The following is a 20,305-nucleotide window of genomic DNA, read 5'->3' as shown; positions in this document are numbered from 1 at the left end:
TATTATTTCTTCAGAGTCAGATTTCTGTTTTCTGAGATTTCAGGTTATTTAATTGAACACTTTCATTGGAGTAATAAATTTACATAAATTAGACTTTTTAAATTGTAGGCCTGTATCTTATAAAATGTTCCAATTCAAGTTTCTTATAACATATTATGCTTAACTTCAAACCCCCAGTTTAAAATGATTGGAAGGCTCGGAATAGGCAAATTATTCGTTCCATTAAGTAATTGAGAGCTCAATTGGAATAAAAAACAGAATGGGTAGGGGGTCCTCCAGGATCAGGGTTGAGAACCACTGGCCTACCTAAATGACATGTTTTTATTGTTAATTTTACTGTTAATACAAAATTGTATTAAATAAAGTATGACTTGAATTCAGTTTCTACAAAAGCCTTGCATTATTTATATAGCACTGTTTAATGTAGGAACTGAAAGTTAGACTTGCAACCTTGATATGATTGATATAATAATGTTATACAGAAGTCAGAATCCGACGTCAGATTGTGGTCATATACTGGTTGTATGTGATAATGACAACATTATTCTAACATCAATCCAATTTCATATACAACCATCATATTGACCAAAATTTGACGTTGGATTCTGATGTCTATGTAATGTTATTACTAACTAACTGCCAGCTGGGAGGTGTAGTATGCGGTTTCGAATACAGTGTCTTCAGTGCTCTGCTGCCCTGCTGCGAAAAAAAAAAGTTTGTATTTCTAACAAATTTTTGATTAATTTTGCTTAACTCTATTTAAATTATTAATGTATTATGTTTGTCACCTTGGATACATGTAACCCTTTGCCTTCAAAACAGCATCAATTGCTGTACACTTGCACACAGTCAGGGATTTTGTAGGCATATAGTCAGGTGTATGATGAAATAATTATACCAAACAGGTGCTAATGATCATCAATTCAATATGTACAGTGAGGGAAAAAAGTATTTGATCCCCTGCTGATTTTGTACGTTTGCCCACTGACAAAGAAATGATCAGTCTATAATTCTAATGGTAGGTGTATTTTAACAGTGAGAGACAGAATAACCACAAAAAAATCCAGAAAAACGCATTTCAAAAAAGTTATAAATTGATGTTAATGAGGGAAATAATTATTTAAAGTCTGGTCACAAGTGGCCTTCATGGAAGACTTGCGGCCAAAAGCCAAACCTCCGACGTGGCAGCAAGGCCAAGCGACTCACCAATGCCTGAAAACACAGGAACTGGGGTGCAGAAAAATGGCAGCAGGTGCTCTGGACCAATGAGTCAAAATTTTAAATATGTGGCTGTAGCAGAAGGCAGTTTGTTGGCTGAAGGGCTGGATAGCGGTATACGAATGAGTGTCTGCAGGCAACAGTGAAGCATGGTGGAGGTTCCTTGCAAGTTTGGGGCTGCATTTCTGCAAATGGAGTTGGGGATTTGGTCAGAATGAATGGTCTCCTCAATGCTGAGAAGTACAGGCAGATACTTATCCATCATGCAATACCATCAGGGAGGCATCTGATTGGCCCCAAATTTATTCTGCAGCATGACAACGACCCCAAACATACAGCGACAGTCATTAAGAACCATCTTCAGCGTAAAGAAGAACAAGGAGTCCTGGAAGTGTTGGTATGGCCCCCACAGAGCCCTGATCTGAACATCATTGAGTCTGTCTGGGATTACATGAAGAGAGAGAAGCAACTGAGGCTGCCTAAATCCACAGAAGAACTGTGGTTAGTTCTCCAAGATGTTTGGGCAGACCTACCTGCCAAGTTCCTTCAAAAACTGTGTGCAAGTGTATCTAGAAGAATTGATGCTGTTTTGAAGGCAAAGGGTGGTCACACCAAATATGGATTTGATGTAGATTTTTCTTCTGTTCACTCACTTTGCATTTTGTTAACTGATAAAAACAGGCTTTCTTGGGTTTGAGTGTCTGGAGTTTGTCAATTAGCTCTTGCAGGGAAATTGGAAAGTTAATTATGTTTTGGTTGTCTATAATTTATTGTTCTAAGAGTTTTCTATTAATTTGCTTTTGTTCTTGAGTACAATAGTTTTTCCAAATTGTTCCGTTTTGAATTGGTGGCTCTTGTTTTTCTGTTGCATTTAGATTATTCCACATTTCCCAGAACTGGTTGTGTCTAAAAGGGTTCTATTGGTGTGTTTTAGATTTTTTTGCATTCTTCATCAAACCATTTCTCAGTGTGTCTGTGTTTAATCTCTCTCTCTCTCTCTCTCTCTCTCTCTCTCTCTCTCTCTCTCTCTCTCTCTCTCTCTCTCTCTCTCTCTCTCTCTCTCTCTCTCTCTCTCTCATATCTTCATATATATCAGTGGAGGCCAAGCCTGTTCCTGCAGAGAGACACAATCCTGCAGGTTTTTTAGGTATCTTTGTATCATCAATCACTAAATACCTTGAACACATATTAACAGGGGGACTAGGCTTGGCCAGTCTCAATAGGTATCAATATACCTTTCTGAAGAAAATGAATGAAGACCGTATTTCTTTACCTCGTTTGTGTTGGCTGTGCTCCTCTGCTACATGATGTGCAGTGCCGATGCATTCGTTTTCCACAGATATAGCTTTTCGGATGGCCTCAATTTCAGCTCTCATTTCACCGCTCTCCAGATCATTGTTTTCTCCGTCGTCAGCCTCATCCACATCCTCAAAATCATCATCATAGTCCTTCGAGAACAAGATATTTCACACAGGTTATTCCCCTTTACCTGTAGAAATTATGCCTACACTAAGGGAACTTGGAATCTACTTTGAAAACCTGTTTCTTTGAGTAGCGTGGAAAAGTAAAAGTATATTTGAATATAACTTTGATAGATACTCATTGACTAGAAAACAACAACATTGTATCAAAGGCAGTGTCCCCATTTCATATGTCACATAATTTGTTGTACAGTTGGAAAATAAAGAAAGGCATCTTTGACTTTTCACACATGCTAATTTGTCTTTGCTAACAAGCTAGTTCTTTCAGGGAATGAAATATTACATTAAGCACATCTCTATGTTAATGGTAGTGATAAAAGAAGGTGGGGTGTAAACTAAAGCAACCACACAACAAAAATAAGTGAAAGAAAGAACACAAAGAATTAAAATGAGGCTGTTTCTTGTTTAATTGACTGAAATATCTTAAGTAGCTTAAATAAATAGTAAACCTTTATTAGTCTGAAATACATAAAGTATATATAAAATGTATCTGAGTCACATAATGAAGATTCTGAAATGTATTTTTGCCCTTTGAAACTCTCAAAGCAATTGCTTACCTGTTTCTATGACAGTGATCCAATTAAAGCATGCAAAATGGGTTTCAAAAGAAGAAAAATACATTGGAAAATGAAAATGAACCTAGTATACAAGAACTGTGAGTAAAAATCTGTAATTGAGAATCATTATGATTGTTATTTAATCTGCTTTACTCACTTCAAAGTCTTCCTCATAGTTTTCCACTGTCTCGTCATTAACCAGGTCCTCAGCAGAGAGCTTTTCAATACCTAATTCTTCTGTTTCAATCTCCTGATATAAGCACATATACAGGAATTAATCATATCAATTAATTCCATAATTACATAGGTAACGAAATACACATTAGCGTCACATAAAATTAAAAATGACATCTAATTAATTTATTATAATTTTTGTTATTGACACAGTTGAAGGATTAACCAAGTTTACAGACTTTCTAGATTGAAAACTGGTTGAGGATTTTCATCTTATGCAAGAAATCAGTATGTTGCAACACTAATGATATTCCGTGGCTATGTAAGATCTAAATTGTCCAGTGATCTGATTTGATTTAGGTATGTTAACAGTATAAATACCACACAACACTGAATTTGTGCATTTTTGTTAGCATCGCTTGAAAACAGGCCTTCACAAAATACCCAGTGAAGGCTGCCTGTGTATTAACTGTATATTTTTTTTCACTGAAACATTATTTGGGCTAAATAAGCCATGTTTCCATATCAACCAATATTTCATAATGTATCCCACAGGAAATCCAAAGTTGTTGTGCTTACAGCAAAGACATGCAAATTCAATTTTATGAATACAGCTGCTGTGCATGCACTACTGGAAATGGTTGGACAATGCCAAACGAGTACAGGAAAGCATCATCCCATTAAAAATATTTCTTACAGGCTCCTCTGTATCACTTAATCCTTTCTGACTAGATCTCCATGCTGAATGAGGTCTGTGGGGACTTGGCTGTTTTATTAGCAGATTAAAAATAAGAGAGACAGAAATACAAAATTAAAAAAGGGGGGTGGGGGAGGATTAAATATTTACTTGGTTCAATCCATAGATACATTTGAATCATCCATGTAGAGCATACAAAAAGTCCTCCATCGTCATTAGAGACGGCATTCACAGGAGGCATAAGAAAAATATATTATTTTATATGTTTAAGAATACCACCCAGCCTCTCTAAAGCACATAAAACAAGACCAGAAAACTCATTCTACTGCACTTAACCCTCTTGATTTCATTCTTAATTCCCACTCTCATTTCAGCACGAACCCCATCCTCCTTAAAATTACGCTCTTTTAAAATCAAATACAGCACTTTACCTTATTTGCTTTCACCTCTCTCCTCTCCTTACTTGGCTTCACGTTATCTGCTCCAGCCAGGAGCAGTTTCTCTCTGTGGCATGCCGTGGGCTGTGTCTGGCCTTGGCGCAGTTCTTCGGATGTATATTTCTGGCCCTGCTCTGGTTGACTTTCCTCTCTCCATCTCCTCTCCTGGTGTTTGTTTCTGGATTTGCCTTCATGCTCCTTTCTTTCCTTTCTCTTCTCCCGGTCTTCCTGCAGGCGATACTCCCTCCGCCTGCGTTCCCTCTCCTTGTCTCTGGATTCTCCCTCCTGTCTGCGGCTCTCCCCATAGTTCTGATAGCCAAGATTTAAGTAAAAAAACAATTGTTAATATTATTTATTGCCCTTACCCAGGGTGACATACAGTTGTCAGAAGAAACATTCAAAACATTACAAGATACAGTAAATACAATATGCATACATCCTAGTACATAAAAGCTAAATAAATAAGTACACAATACAGAGGCGTTCCATCCACCGTGTGAGTCGAGAGGCCATGAGTATCAATATTACAGAAACAGGTACAGTGAGATGATTGAAAGTGCAAAATATATTGCAGTAATCAGGAAGCATTCTCAGTTCAATATTAAAGTACATCAAAGAAAGACAGCTGAAATGTATCGGAGATGTAGGCTGATGTTTTACAAGTACAGTTCAAATCCAATGGAGAAAGGAAGAGAGGGGAAATACATTGCAATAGAATGGCCCCTGAAACAATGCTACATCCACTTCAGAAGTTGTCACTCAGGTTCTCAGCACATTTGGGATACCCTACATTCATCACTGCCAGTCATGCAAAGTTCAACATGTTTTTTGTTGTTGTTGAAGACAAGAAACATTTTAATTTGTTACAATTTTTTTTTTTTTTAACTGTTAAATATGACTTGTGAGTAGTTTATAGTTATTTTCCCTATGAGGTGTCAACATTATGCAAAGGTGGTGCATGTTTTATGAATACAGACACAGTGGCTTGGTTAATGTGCAGCACTTGCTATGAAATGTACATTGACAGAAAAACAATCTGCTAATGGGAGGCTCTGTGTAAATCTAAGTGAGATATAATCACCACTGCTTCTGCACGTAAGACATGGCTTTCCTTTATTTCGAGAAGTCTTTACATTTTGCTTTCCAGTAGTCTGTGTAAAGGTAACATAATTACAGGGAGAGAGCAGAAACACAGTGAATTTTCATTAGAGAGAGGGGTGAAGGTAGGAATGGTCTTCCAAGTTACCTGCAAGTTGAGCATTTCCTTTTAGTAATGCAGGTATATTCTGTACTAAACCTTAAATTAGGATTACATTTTGGTCTAGTCTATGGAAAGGGCTAGACTTCTCATTACACTTAGGCCTAAGGCTGTGTTTTTGCTCAGTAAACCAAGATTACATGGTTATATATTGGGGGCATAGTTTCACATTATGGAGTAGGCAAGAGTTGGGGTTTTGATTATTGATGGAGTCTCTCGTTTATTTACAACACTTCTGTTGTCTTACATTAGACTGTATTAAATAATGATGGTCCAGCAATAGGTTTTTAAATATCCACACGCATATATGTTTAGTGTATGTTAGGAAACACCTAAATATATATTGTGCACTTATGTGATGGACTAATGATGCCTGTGGTTACGTGCCTCAGAGGTTCTCTCTCTGACCATTTCCTCTTTTTCTCTGCGCCTCCTGTCTCGTTCTTCATTGTCACTTCTGCGGAGCTCTCTGAATTCTAAAAAAGTCAAAGGCAATAAAAGATCAATAACACAGTAACCACACCATAGACTGCATCTGAAGAACATTGAAAACAAATCACCTTTTAAATTTCAAAGGATGTTAACCAAGTATTTTTTGTGTTGTTAACAGCACATCTGTTTTAAAAGGAATCAATCAGTTAATATGCAAGCCCAGACACAATTATCCACCCTCCTGCAGAACCCATTCAAAATAAAGAATATCCTGTGTAAAATATAAAAAAACAACTCTCATTCTCTATATATGCACACATACATATAGAAAGAAGATAAAAAGAGACACTTAAATTATCATAAATGCTTATATATGACATTTTTCAATAATATCTCTGCACAGCTGTACCTCTCTCTTCTCTTTGTTTAGAATGTTCTCGGTCTCTGTGTCTCTCTCGTCTTTCGTTTTCTCTCCTGGTTTCCAGCTCCTTTTCCCGTTGCCTGTCAGTGTAGCTGTCTGTGCCTCTCACAGGTTTTGCACTGTGGCCTTCCTCCACATCTTTGTGTCTGTGCCTGTCTTTTCCCCTCCTTCTCTCAAGGTCCTGCTCGTGATGCTGCCCATTTTCTCTCTCTTGCTCCTTCTCTTTGTCTCTGTCCCTCTCTCTTTCCCTCCCTTTCGTTTGGTCACCCTCTCGCTCTTCTCTTCCCGAGCCCCTCTCTCTTCCCTCATCACTTTTCCTATGCCTCTCTTTCCCTTGCTGCCTCTCCCTTTCGGCTTTTTTCCTTTCCCTGTCCCTCTCCAGCTCCTTGCTTTCCCCTTTTGTCCCTCTGTCTTCTGCATGTCTTCTGTCCCTACTCTCTCTGTCCCTGTCCTTGTTTGAGTTCCTCTCAATGTCTCCCATCCTCTCTCTCTCTTTCCTTCTGTCCCGGTCTGTCTCCTGCCTTTCTGCTGTCCGGTCCCTATCTCTCTCTCTTCTTCTTTCTTGATTTCTGTCCCTCTCTTGGTCTCCTTCTTTAGGCCTTTCTCGAGTGCTTCCCCTTTCTCTGTCTCGCCGATCCCTAGACTCCTCCCTACTGCCCTTTACTACATCTTCATCTCTCATCTGTACCTGTTTCTTCCTTGTGTTGTCATCATCATTCACTCCTCCCTGCAATATTTCAAGCATCTGTTAATCAGTTTATTAGAAAAGCAATACAAGCACCTATACATTGTGGGGTACAGTGGTGTGTAGATCCAAAATATATTTAGTCTTCAGGAACCCATTTAGAAATGCTGTTTGAAGTTACATAGAAAGTATACAGTATATACTCCCAGGATAAACATGTTTAAACCTATTTTACGCACCTACTTCCGACTAGGCATGGCCTAGTATTCGAATATTTGAATATTCAAAAGGAGGTTAGTATTCGATTGCTTGTGAGAGTAGTTGAATTCTGGGAGATAATGACAAGACTATGGCAAATCATTCGGGGTATGTGTAAGTTGTGATTTTATTTTCTATTTATTTAAGAAACATTCATATTTAATTGTGAAAAAACAAACAAAAACTATCAAAAAATGAATTCAAATGTATTTATTTTAGAATGTAAAAAACCCTTGACTTACCCTAAGATGTCTCTTTAAATCATCAGATTTCCAGGTGTCTTCTTTTGTCCTTCTCTAACAAAAAATAAGATAAATATTGTTACCAAGACTACATAAAGAAATATGAATAAAAAATTGATAGAAAGAATTTTCTGAAAATGCACAGGAGGTTGTATAGGTCATCCTTTTAATCACATGACTATGTATTTTCCATCAGATAAACAAGTTATTTCATTAATGAACAAATGGCCAAAACTGTTCTAACTGTACACAGGTCACCCATTCTAAGACACTAAAGATACACACAATACATACACTAGTATTAGAACTACTAACCTATATTCTGTAGTATCACTGCTTCTGACATACATATTCTATACTAATTTACATAGTATCATGGACACTAACCTACCTACTTCTACAATTACAATATGCATTAACCCCTTCAAGGACTTTTGGACATTTTTTAAGTGTTACGATCTGGAACTAAAATTGATTTAACTGGGATTTTTTGTCACTGATCTACATAACGTATTACATAATGTAATAAAAACATAATGAAAAAAAAAAAAAAAACTACAAAGAATTTTTTTTTAAATCTTGATTGCAGAAGTATTCACCCCCATTGCCATGAAACACTTAAATAAGCTGTGGTGCAGCCAATTGCCTTCAGTAACAAAAAGTTCACCATACACCATGTGCACTTAAAGTGCCACAGGATCCAAGGTTAAATACACCTGTTTTCGGAAGGCCCCAGATTATGTCAGATAGCATATCCAAACCACCACACCATGAAGACCGAGGAGCTTTCAAAACAAGTCCAAATGAAAGTTCTGGAAAAGCACCAGTCAGGGTTGGCCTATAATAAAATAATAAGCTGAGTGTCCTAGAATGGCCCAGTTAAAGCCCAGAACTCAATTCAATTTGGAATCTGTGGCAAAACGTGAAAGTTGGTGTTAACCAATGGCGCCCATCCACCTTGAGAGAGCTTGAGCAATTTTGCCAAGAAGAATAATTAAACATTACAGGTACCAGATGTGCAAAGCTGGTAGAGACTTACTCAAAAAGCATCACCGCAATAATTGCTGCCAAAGGTGGTTCTACCAGTATTGACTCAGAGGGGTTAATACTTATGTGACTAACACATTTCATTGTTGTTGTATGTTTAATTAACTTTTGTTTCACAATAAAAAAAAGCAACTTCAATGTGTTGTGTATGTGGTGTTAATCAAAGGGAGAGAATCCCAATTAAATCCATTTTAATTTCAGGTTGTAACATAAAATGTGAAAAGGTCCTTGGGCTTACTAATGCAATGCACTGTATATTATACTACTTAGATAAAGCCACCTACTATTAGTGATACTAACCTGCATACTAATGTACAAATATTACATATGCGATATGCCTGTATTATAAAAAGGCTCCTGTGACGTGCAGACAACTATTTTCAGATCATACACATTCTGGTTTATTGTGCCTTCACAAAGGTGTACCAAAACGTTTTATATAAAAGTGTGTAAAATACAATGTCCAAGTTTTCATTACAATGTGTAATATAACCGAAATTAGAAATGTAACTACACAATAACGGTCATTTGAGTACAGGTATCATATAATAAACTTGATTTTTAAGTTTATGTCATAGCAATTTGTGATAAAACGACTTTCCATGCATTCTCAAACATCACGTTTCAACACTATACCTTGTCCGACTGCATGTTTTATTATATATATCACTCCTCTTCTCCCTCTACACTCCCATTAGTTGCACAGCTCCGTTCAATGTTTTGTTTACAAGAACCACCGCCATGACACCCAAGCCTGCTCTTTGCGCAGGCGCACTAGTCTGAAACCAAGGGAACTGCGTCGTTATCCCAACGACAGGACGAGGCAGTCGATCTACGAGCAGCCGATCAATCCCGTTTTGAGTGCTATGGCGACAGGGCACATGCATCGAGAACAGAGCTATCGATGTGAGTTGACAAAAGTTGCTGTTTTCAAATCAGTGCAACCTATGTAGCTGCCGTATTGATTTTTGACATGCGCATATGGCAAAATCACAACATAACCTAAAACAAAATGTTGTATTTATTATTAGTAGAAGAGTACGTTGTAGTAGTATTAGTAATAATAATAACAATAATAATGTAAATACATAAATATGGTACTACTGGTTTGCTTTCAATATATGTTTTTACAGGTTGTTTGTTATGTCTGTCCTGTTTTCCAGTCATGAATTTTAACCCTGCAACTTCTGTTTATGTTTCACTGTGTAACATTTAAATCTATCTATCTATTCCGTAGGTAAGTTTACTATAATTGACTCGGTTGCACAACTCCAGTTCTGCACTGTGGTAACCTTTATTTCTTTAATATGTCAAGTACAGTACTACGAATAAGGCCAAACGTTGACAGCTTTAAGGTAAAGGCATAACCACAAGATGGCGTGTTTAATCTAGACTTATTTCACCCCCAGTGTGTGACCTATTTGGGCATGACAGTTTCCTGTTGGAGACGGGAGAAGGGGGCAGAGCCGTGAAACTGCGGATACCAGCGACTGCTCTGGAGTTGATCAGCGCACTTTTCAATCAGGATGTGGTGAAGGAGGGCCGCCGTTGTGTGTTTTGCAGTGAGAGAGCCAGCCTGGCACACACACACACACACACACACACACACAGCCTACGCCATGCAAGAGCAGCCTTTACTTTCCGACTCACCGGATTACTACTGATGTCACGGACGGAAACGGGCAGGCTCGACTCCCATCAGCTGACACTGTAAAACAACGAAATAAATCTTCCTGCTGCGCAAATTGTCCAGAAACGTGCAGCAGCTCAGCCCCCCATTTTGCGGAGCGCAGAGGCAGAGCTGCGGGGTGGTATCTGCGTCAGCGTCTGATTGGATCCGCAACGAGGAGGAGGGGGGCTTTACCAGGCTGGCAGTAATGGCAACGTTTTGGGTCTTTTTGGTTGCAAAAGTTTCAAACTAATACATGGGATATTTTAAGATCTTGTTGGAAGACTAACATACAAGGTGGGAAGGGGGGCGGTCTGTGTGACATATTTATCACAGTCATTTCTCGCTCACATCTGGTCTGGTTGTGAAACTTTTGGGAGATGAGCGGGGAAGCGAGAGGCACACCCCCGGGACCTGATCCGCACCCACCAAGTTCCTCAGGAGCCGTCAAAAATGGACAAAACCCGGCGGGTCAACCAGCAAGTAAAACTAAGATGAACTCCACGGTCACTCCCGCGGATCTGGCGGAGGAGCCGCAGTCCGCCACCGTGGACGTCACGCAGATGTTGGTGGGCTTTGCCAAAACGTTTGTCGTCATTTTCCCCATCTATGTGTTGGGCTTTTTCGGGTTCAGCTTCAGCTGGGTGCTGGTGGGGCTGGCGCTGTTCTTGTGGTGGCGCAGGAACGCAGGGAATAAGAGTTCGAGAATCCACCGGGCTCTGGCGTTCTTAGAACACGAGGAGAGGACGGGGCGCCAGAGTCTGCCAGCTTCGGACCTCCCGCCATGGGTGAGTAGCATTGGATCATTCTGGGCCGGGCCGGGCCGGGTCGGGTTAATGTGTGCTTGAGCACAGAGGAGCTTCGGGGTGTTTGTGCTACTAGTCAGTCCACCGCCGGTGTCTCTTCCCTTTAAAAGTGGTTCGGTGCCTGTGCTGCAGCGCTTGTCAGTCCTCTTTGATTGGCAAATGTGTTGGCCGCGTTCGTGCAGCGCAGATTCCCGCAGGTCTGCGCGGGTCTGCGCGGCTCCACCAATGGGATGGCTGGGATTGTGCAGGCGCAGTATTCTGAGTGCGGCAGAGCTACAGCTGTGCAGGACATATGTCACACGTTTAATGTCAAAGTTGAAACCAATTACATAAATATATGGCACACCGACTATTACTACTACAGCGGGAGATGTCTAAATTAGAGAAACAATGAAGTCCCACGTTGCTCTGCCAGTATACTAGATTTAAAAAAGTTATTGTAAATATCTTTGCGAACAACTAATATCCATTGGAACTCAGTTGTAGGCTTGAAAACCAAGTACCTTCCTGTTCGTGTCCAATGCATTGCAACATAACCCCATTGCATTATTGTGCCCCTTTCTGCAGTCTCATTTTTAATATCTCTGTCACCTCGTCCGTTTAACTTGCGTTGTAGGGTTCATTGCTTTATGCATTGATTCAATTAGAAGATCTAGCCTATGCTGTGAAGTGTGCATTATTGAATCCATATATTTTACTCTGCACGAATTGTTTTATACGTGACGTTACTCGCAAATCTAAACTTACTCTAGATAGAGGCTGAGATAGAGCTGTCGTGTCTGATCTTTGCTATAGACAGGAAACAGTCTTGCCCCTTTGGAATAGCAAATATAATTTGGTATGAATGAAGATCAGTGGTCTCATTGAAAAACAATCTTCTATTGATTCTTTTGGTCTGCATCTCTGTTTTATTAATTTAAAAACGTTATGCCATTTGTTGTGTTTTCACTGGAAATATCTTGTATAGTATGTTCATGGAGGATGGAGTTAACCTACAGGATCTTGTAGGATCCTACAACATCCTACACAATCCTATTCAGGATCATAGAAGATCTTACAGTTATTTTCTGTTTTGTATTTGTAATTTAGAACAATTTGCAGATTATATTTTTCACTTTGACATTATGGACATTGTCTGTGTTGATCAGTGGCAAAAACTCCTGATTAAATCCATTCTGATTTCATGTTGTAACACAATGACATGTGGAAAAGTCCAAGGGGGGTGAATACCTTTGAGAGCCACCGTGTGTGTGTTTGTGTATATATGTCTGTGTATGTGTACATACACATACATACATATTCATTCAGTTGTTAAACATTGTGAATTCAATACAGCCACACAAATTACTTTTCGTTAGATCACTGCTATGTTTTACATTGGAGTTGTCATTTCCAATAATGCAGCATTAAAGACAGACAACAATTGTAAAGTGCATGCCAAGTACAAACATTATGGTTCTGTACTCCAGATCAAATCTTTGGTATTCTGGATGATGTGTTTGCCCCTGTAAACATTTCTGATTCAGGCTGGTCCAGATAGGGCCCCATGGCTCTTGACTAATCAGCTGTGACCAACTGAAGGATTGCAGGAGACCAGCGTGAGAATGTGGCTGAATTTCCTTTATTCTTTCTCTTATTGGATGGTTAATTAATTAATTAATCAGCTATTAGTGTTGTTAGACGTGTTCAGTTAATTGATTATTTTGCCATACAAAAAAAAGGAATGATGGAAAATCCCTTTCTGTCACTTTGCCTAAAGTGTCTTACTAGTTTTTATATCTCTATTGCTATTGCTCTGATCAGATGTTTAATTTGTCCTTTTACTGATCTGCATGAACAGAGAATACTGATTCTTCTTCAAACCGAATTCTGTGCCGAGTATAGAACCTAATTATTATTTTTTTAATTCAAACCTCTAAATATCATTTCCTCTTATGTTGAAATCATGAGATTAAATCTTCCTTTAAATCACATTACAAATTACCCATTTATTAATATAATGTCCAACCAATGCACAGAAATCATCTATTGGAATTAAAAGACAATTGTAAAGAAGAAAAGTTAATATAAAAACAATAGACAATACGTGATGGTGAAAGGGAGGGGGGTTGCAGTTATCATTGTTTTTAAGAACTTGCTTCTAAATGTGTGTGGTTTGCAGGAGTGCAAAGACCCAGTGATAAGGGCATTGTTAACAGCAGGGTTTCATGGATGCAAATTCACTGATGTGAGGAAAAACAGAAGATATTAGTGTAGAAATGTTAACAGATACAGAACATAATTGTTTGTGTACCTGGTAATGATGAACTTTTCATCAGTTTTCAGCATGAATGTCTTAATTTATGTATCCCCAAGAGATAACATCATTTTGGATCAGTGAAATGTATTTTAGTATTACAACATTGCAGTTTATTATCAATTGGTACCGAATCAACAGAAATTGAATAGGCCTACTTCTTTAATTGAAAATGTGGTTGTAAACATTGTTAAGGAGACATTAGGTCTATGTCTTTTAGGGCTGTCTTCCAAGTTTCGAAGGTTTGTTTGGTCTCCAGACCTTCAGAGTTTTTTTCCAAACCTTCGAAGGTTCGTTATGTGACACTGTGACAATCACATTGATTTTTTGTCTCTTGCTGATAGAAATTGTTCTCTTGTTTGAATACTGTAGCATGCCACCATGCCCAATAAAGGAGCGTAGAGAGATGCATAAAAGGTGAAGAGAGGCAGAAGAATGCGTCAGTGTGTGAGTGTGTTCAGTCCCTGAGACCTGTGTGTGCTGCACTAATAATAAATAAAATGATTTGTTTGCACTCGCAATGATGAGTTTGGTCTACTCCTTTGAAACCCCCGCAAGCATTACAATACTTAACCACACTTCAGATGCCCCACATAGCCTATCTAAAATAAAACATTTGATTTGCATATACCCCTTTACTTAAATAAAAGTGTACTCTGGATATAACTAAGTTCGAAACCGTCATAAAAAGACCCTGAATTGCCACTGTCATGTCAGCAGGCATTGGACCAGATTGGTGAAGTGAGGTCCAAGGCGGGTTGTGCTGGTGAAGTGAGGTCCGTGGGGGGAGGTGGGGGGTTGGGGCTCATGAAGTGTTTTCAGCTTCTTAGAGCATTATATCTCAACACTAAAAGAACGACTGGGGCTATTCAGAGCCCGAATATCTAAACACGGGGGAAAACCCAAACAGAAAACAAACATGTAGAACAGGGGGGAAATAAACAACACAACTGTACAACAATACTAATGAACTTACAACAATTATTAATAATTAACTAATTTAACAGAGCCTCTGTTACATTATAATAACATACTGAAAAATATATAATGCCACTATAATACCACTGCTGTGGAACTCTTGAGCAAGGTACTTTACCTAGATTGCTCCAGTAAATGTCCAGCTGTAAAAATGTGATATGTTGTCACCCTGGATAAGGGTGTCTGCTAAGAAATCTGGTAACAGAAGGGAGTCTTTTTATTATAGTTAACCCAAATGTTAAGATTTGGCTGCTGTGTTCCGGTGTCTTTAGTATCTACTACTTTCAGTATAGTTGTCTTTTTTTTTTAATGTTACTGAACACCAGGATATATTCATAAAGGGTTTTACACCGATTCGTTATTTCCAACATTTTATTTCTGTATTGAACGAAATACAAATTACAAGTTAACATCACTGCGCATAGTTCATTATGAGTAAGGTGCTTTTACTGGAAGGTTAACATGTTGCATGCAAGTAAAATTAATATAAACCGTGTTATTGTGAAAAATAAATGAAAACATGATTACTGTTTGAGATAACATATTTTAAACTACAAGGGGATGTTTCATTTTGTTAATATGGATTACCTGCAAAAAAAAAAAGGAAAAAGTAGGATTTTATTTAAAATCTATACACTAGTAGCTAATGTGATGTCATCAATACATTATGCAAATTAGAAACAACGAAGCTTAGAATCTTTAAAGGTAAAAATGGACCCTTCGGGACAGCCCTAATGTCTTTATATGCTGAAAGTCATGTGATACGTTGTATTGACCTTAGGATTACTCTTTGATTACTTTGGTCTTTCCTTGGATTGATTTGCTTCGGACTGCATTTCTTCAGCTACAGGGATGCAGTTCCTGTGCTGTCCAATCAGGAATTGCATGTTGACATCATCTTCCTGCCACAACATCTTCTTTGATTGGTCAGTCCTTGCACCTTTTGATCTGACCCTTTGAGTGTTTACCGAGCTTCAGCTGACTAGAGATTTTTCTTGGTAGTGTCTTTATCAGGCCTTTGGAAGTGATAAGCCTGCATGAGAGTACTTCTGTGCTTGGAATTAAAGCTGTGCTTCAAGAGTCTATATTACAGATGCCTACTTTTGGAGAGGTTTGCCAAGCTAGTTGTTTAATGGGTCGAATTTTTCATTAACTCACGTGATCGTGGTTCGATCCGATTAATTTTTTTTCCCCACCCCATGTGTATTCTTTGAAGGTTAACTTGTTTAAGCTTCCAGTTGAGCAAGACACAGCTGAGCACATACTTATTTGTTTTTGCCAGGTCAAGGATCTTTGAAGTGGGTCACAGGTTCCCCTAGTTTGCTTTTCAGCCCATACTCTGACCATTCACATTGCGTTTTCAAAATGTGATGAGACTTTTTTTTTTTAAAAATTCCTATGAAAAGCAAAAGTAATCACATGACACCGGGTGACTGTGCCCTCTCTACTCTGATCATAGGTTACCATGCTCCTGTCACTAACGAACCCTCCCAAACCTATTAAACACTTTACACAGTCTTTATTTATATTTATCAAATATATTTTTAAAAATAAATGCCTATTTGGTTTAAGTAAGCCCCAGAGAACCCTTTTTTTAATGGAATAAAACTAAATAAAAATAATTATAGATAAATATCAGTCCAGGATGCATTGATTTAACTCCCAAGTTTACAAAGCTGCAGTATCGAAATTTCTCTGCCAATAGGATTCATTAGTAGAAAACTACTGTCTGGTTACCTGCTAGTGACTGATGGTTAAGAGTGAATGCTCCTCTGCTCTAACACCCAGGGAGGTTAGTTTGCACAGGAAAATAAGAATGGTTACAATTCAAAGGACGTTGTGGGCCTTCATGATCCTAATGCTGCAGATGTAATTGCTAAGATGTGCTAAGTTTTCAGTATTGAGCCTAATTTCAGCAGTGTGGAGTAGCGGTTTAGGGCTTTGGACTCCTGAGCAGATGGTCGTGGGTTCAATCCCAGGTTACTGAAACTGATGTTGTACCCTTGAGCAAGGTACATTACCTAGATTGCTCCAGTAAAAACACATCTTTAATGGGTAATTGTATGTAAAAATAATGTGATGTATTATAAAATTGTAATAATCCCCCTGCTGAGAAATATAATTATAATTTTTTTTTTTTATTATTATTATTCCTGTCCTAGACTTTGCTTTTTTAACACAAAAGGCAGACTTCATGAATCTCTGACGCACAGTTATGTTTTAATTTTTATGAACCGTTATTTTCTCTTCTCCTAATTTTGTACGCTTCAGTGGTATGAAGAGAGCGGGGGAAATCCTTTCTGATTTGTCTGTCCAAAATAATGCATTTTGTAACATTGTAAAATTCCCAGCTGTTGTTCGATATTGCATCAACGTCCATTACCCTAGAACTGCTTTTATGGGCTGTCACCTCACAACATTGCCTTGATGTCAGATTATGTGTTCCTTTCTTTTAATTCGTTTTTTCCTTTGCTATTGAGCCATGGATCTTCGGTTCCTGTTTATGCTTCGGGGTTTAGATGAGTCGTGGTCATGGCCTTCTGTCATAACCTAGCATGCAACAAGAACAATAACAGCCTTGTAATAATAGTAGTAAAAATGTGATTCTTGTTACTAACTTTATTTTGTAAAGATCCTTAAAAACAGAAGTATCTTAAATATTTAGTTTCAGCAACTCAGGTACACAGGGAGAGACACAAGAACAATGTATCATACGGCAGGGGTAGTCAATAGGCAGACCTTATCATTTTATTTAACTTATTATTATGATAAAAAACAATTATTAAATGTAATGTTACGGAGGTTTGTTGCACTCAGTGCTTGTTATTGTGTGCAACCTAGTAGCAGCCCTTCCTGGTTATTAGCCAATAGGATGTTACATATTTGCTGTAATATGGGATGTCCTATATAGAGCTAGTGTTCCCGTTAGTTAGTTGAACACAGATTCCCGGTTCGGCCGTCTCTGTACACGTTGTGGACTGGGGCAAGAGTGTCACTTTGTACTAGTAAAAAAAAAAAAGTCTTCCTGATTTCTACAAATGAATAGCTTAAACTGCAGATTGTTTGTCATGTGGACGTATTTCAACCTCGCCTCCAAAATATAAAAGTCACATGACCGGTGGCATATTTATGGGGGGGTGGGGGGGGCATGGTTCCATAGCTTGAATTCAACTAGAAACTCCTACATCAGTGGCAGAAACAGCTTATTTCCAATGAAGACACATATTTCTAACAGGTGCACAAATCAAAAAGTGTGCATCCCCACCCATTTCCATTACAGAACTTGAAAAAATGTATCTCTTTAATAGACAAAGCACCACAAACTGCATCTAGTTTGCCTACATAATGTCGGTTGATATGTGATTTTTCGCTGGATGTGTCCCATTATGACATCTGCCTGATTTTTCAACTTCAAAATTAATTGAATCGCACATTCAGGTCTCCAGTTTTTTTAAATTTTCTTAGGAGAGGACCCCCAGACTGCCCACCATAAATTACTCCTACCTCATTGCTCTGATTTTGCAACATTAATTCTGCCCCCCCTACTACCCCTGTCATACAGCATGACATTGGACACAATATAATCATGTGAAAAAGTAAGATAAAAAAGAGCATTTGAAAAAGGAAGTTATATTTCATTGTTTTTTCAATTTAATTTAACCCATTCATAATTTTTTATATATTTATGTATTTATTGTCCTGTTTCCTGGAAGGGCCTGGCTGCTGTTAATGCTATTATCAGAAAGAGAAGTGTCTCGCTCGCAGGTCTTAAGCCACCTGCGTGGAACGGGGTGATGGGGATCTGCAGTGTTCCCTGCAGCTGTCTCAACAGCCATAGTAGACTAAGCCACTTCCAAATACAGCTTCGCACAATGAACCCTGAGGTTTAAATTAGGCACAGAGGAGGCATGCCTGGAGTGACCAGCTATGTTATTTAAAGCCTTAAATTGGTGACCTGGTACAGTAACAAGAAAAAAAACTTGTACTTGGATTACACTGTTACTTTGCTCTCCTTGTTACAGAGAATTCAGATGATTTAATGACCTTCAGCAATTTGCCCAACAGCAGAATTTATATGAAGAATTAGACTGGTTTCAATTCCTGTCAGATAGTTGGTTGTGACACTAAATGCCCTTTAACCCCCTCGTCCCTCAATAATCTAGGCTATATCTAGATCTATATGTATCCTCTTATAGCCTATGTAAGGAAAGAGGCAGAACTTTCAGTATCAAGATGTATTATTGTGCACAGCGTTGTTAAAACCCACATTAATTTATGCTCCAGTGGGCTCATGGTCTATTCAAGGGTGAACATTTGTAGTATTATATGTAAAATAATATAATGGGAATCATTTGCTGAACCTGCTGACAGCAACAATCATTCAGAGTACTAACATGGCTTTTGTGTATACACTGCCTGAAGAACTGCATGTCTTCCCCTGTGTGTCTGTGTGAACAAGGTCACTGTCTCAGTCTTACTGTGCTGCTGTACTGTACCATAGTTCATCCCTGATACCTAGAAGAGCAGGGTCTGATGAGAACCAGTTTTCACCAGCAATTTGGGCTTGATACATCGTACAACCCCCCCTTATATTAAACATTATGTGTGTCTTAATTTCCCCTGGTTTAGCCATATATGAGTCTTCCTGAGCAGTTGTCGGGCAGAAACCGAGCTTCCACTCATCACAGGACAGACATGTGGTCCCTGTTATCTTTCTCTCCTGTCTGGTCTGCAGAGATTGCTTCTTGAACCTCTTCCATGCAGCTGCATGTAATAAAAACCTTTTGACTGGAGGTGCATCTCTCTCTGGATTTCTGCAAGTCTTCATTATCTCAAGAACAGTCTTAGAGAAGTTACAAACTACAGGCACTTTGTCCTGTCCTGTCCCACATGTCTGTCCTGTGATGAGTGCAAGTTCGGTTTCTTCTCAGGAATACCCATTTATGGCTAAACCGGGGGAAATTAAGGCATATGTAATCTTTAATATAAGGGGGGCTTGTATGATGTATGCTGGTGGAAACTGGTTCTTATTAAACCATGTTCTTCTAGGTATCAGGGTTGAACTATGGACCACGATACAGTGACCTTGTTACACAGACACACAGGGAAAGAAATGCGGTTCTTCACTGCCCACCACCTATACAGTGCAGGATGAAATAAGGATGGATGCAGTAATCCAAGTCGTTACAGTAGTGTCCCACTCCTCCTCTACTTTACATGCAGAACAGAAATTTGAGTCTTGAGTCTGCTGTAGATACAATACATTAATGAGAGTGTGATTTTCAGCTAATTATAAAGGAGGTGCTTCCAATCCAACCTTGTACCTCTGAGACTGAAGGAGAGGCACATTGAGAACCTCAGTCCTATGCTTATCAACTGAGACAGGAAGTTGAAATTCACATATGCCCTTTTTTCCTTCTTTGTTAAACAAGCCATTTAGTAAATTTACTACAAATAGGAGTCTGTGTTGGGGGCTGAGGGGTGTGGCATTCCAGTCTGATTTAGGCTTTTGCTGACATTTTCTGAGAGCTCATCTCAGAAGTCAAAATGCACCTCACCTCACCCCACACCCCTCCTCGCCATATTGAAAGAGCATTATTGTGCAGGAGATGGAAAGATAGAACAGTCAGCACTTGTGTCTGTGAGCTG

The 20,305-nt window shown here is 38.7% G+C and overlaps 2 protein-coding genes across 5 annotated transcripts in view; one reads left to right on the top strand and one right to left on the bottom strand.

Annotated features, from left to right (window-relative positions):
• dync2i1 (dynein 2 intermediate chain 1) overlaps nucleotides 1-9,677 on the bottom strand; it is a 31,581-nt gene extending 21,904 nt beyond the window's left edge. Inside the window, exons 1-8 of one of the 2 annotated variants that reach the window (XM_066723688.1) lie at nucleotides 9,544-9,677; nucleotides 7,861-7,914; nucleotides 6,664-7,402; nucleotides 6,210-6,298; nucleotides 4,559-4,873; nucleotides 4,128-4,196; nucleotides 3,414-3,506; nucleotides 2,492-2,666 (exon numbers count right to left, since the gene is read on the bottom strand). In XM_066723688.1, coding sequence (XP_066579785.1) covers nucleotides 2,492-2,666; nucleotides 3,414-3,506; nucleotides 4,128-4,196; nucleotides 4,559-4,873; nucleotides 6,210-6,298; nucleotides 6,664-7,402; nucleotides 7,861-7,914; nucleotides 9,544-9,558 — 1,549 coding nt within the window. In that variant the 5' untranslated portion in view covers nucleotides 9,559-9,677. The remainder of the gene's footprint in view (nucleotides 1-2,491; nucleotides 2,667-3,413; nucleotides 3,507-4,127; nucleotides 4,197-4,558; nucleotides 4,874-6,209; nucleotides 6,299-6,663; nucleotides 7,403-7,860; nucleotides 7,915-9,543) is intronic. The other variant, XM_066723697.1, reaches the window with a different exon arrangement.
• A 702-nt stretch (nucleotides 9,678-10,379) lies between these two features.
• Nucleotides 10,380-20,305, top strand: part of LOC136771379 (extended synaptotagmin-2) — a 107,521-nt gene continuing 97,595 nt past the window's right edge. Inside the window, exon 1 of one of the 3 annotated variants that reach the window (XM_066723658.1) lies at nucleotides 10,380-11,364. In XM_066723658.1, coding sequence (XP_066579755.1) covers nucleotides 10,957-11,364 — 408 coding nt within the window. In that variant the 5' untranslated portion in view covers nucleotides 10,380-10,956. The remainder of the gene's footprint in view (nucleotides 11,365-20,305) is intronic. The other 2 variants (XM_066723667.1, XM_066723676.1) reach the window with 2 other exon arrangements.

Source organism: Amia ocellicauda, chromosome 2 (assembly GCF_036373705.1).
Source record: "Amia ocellicauda isolate fAmiCal2 chromosome 2, fAmiCal2.hap1, whole genome shotgun sequence".
NCBI lineage: Eukaryota > Metazoa > Chordata > Actinopteri > Amiiformes > Amiidae > Amia > Amia ocellicauda.
Note: the sequence above shows the minus strand (reverse complement) of the source record. Positions and strands in the feature narration are given on the sequence as shown.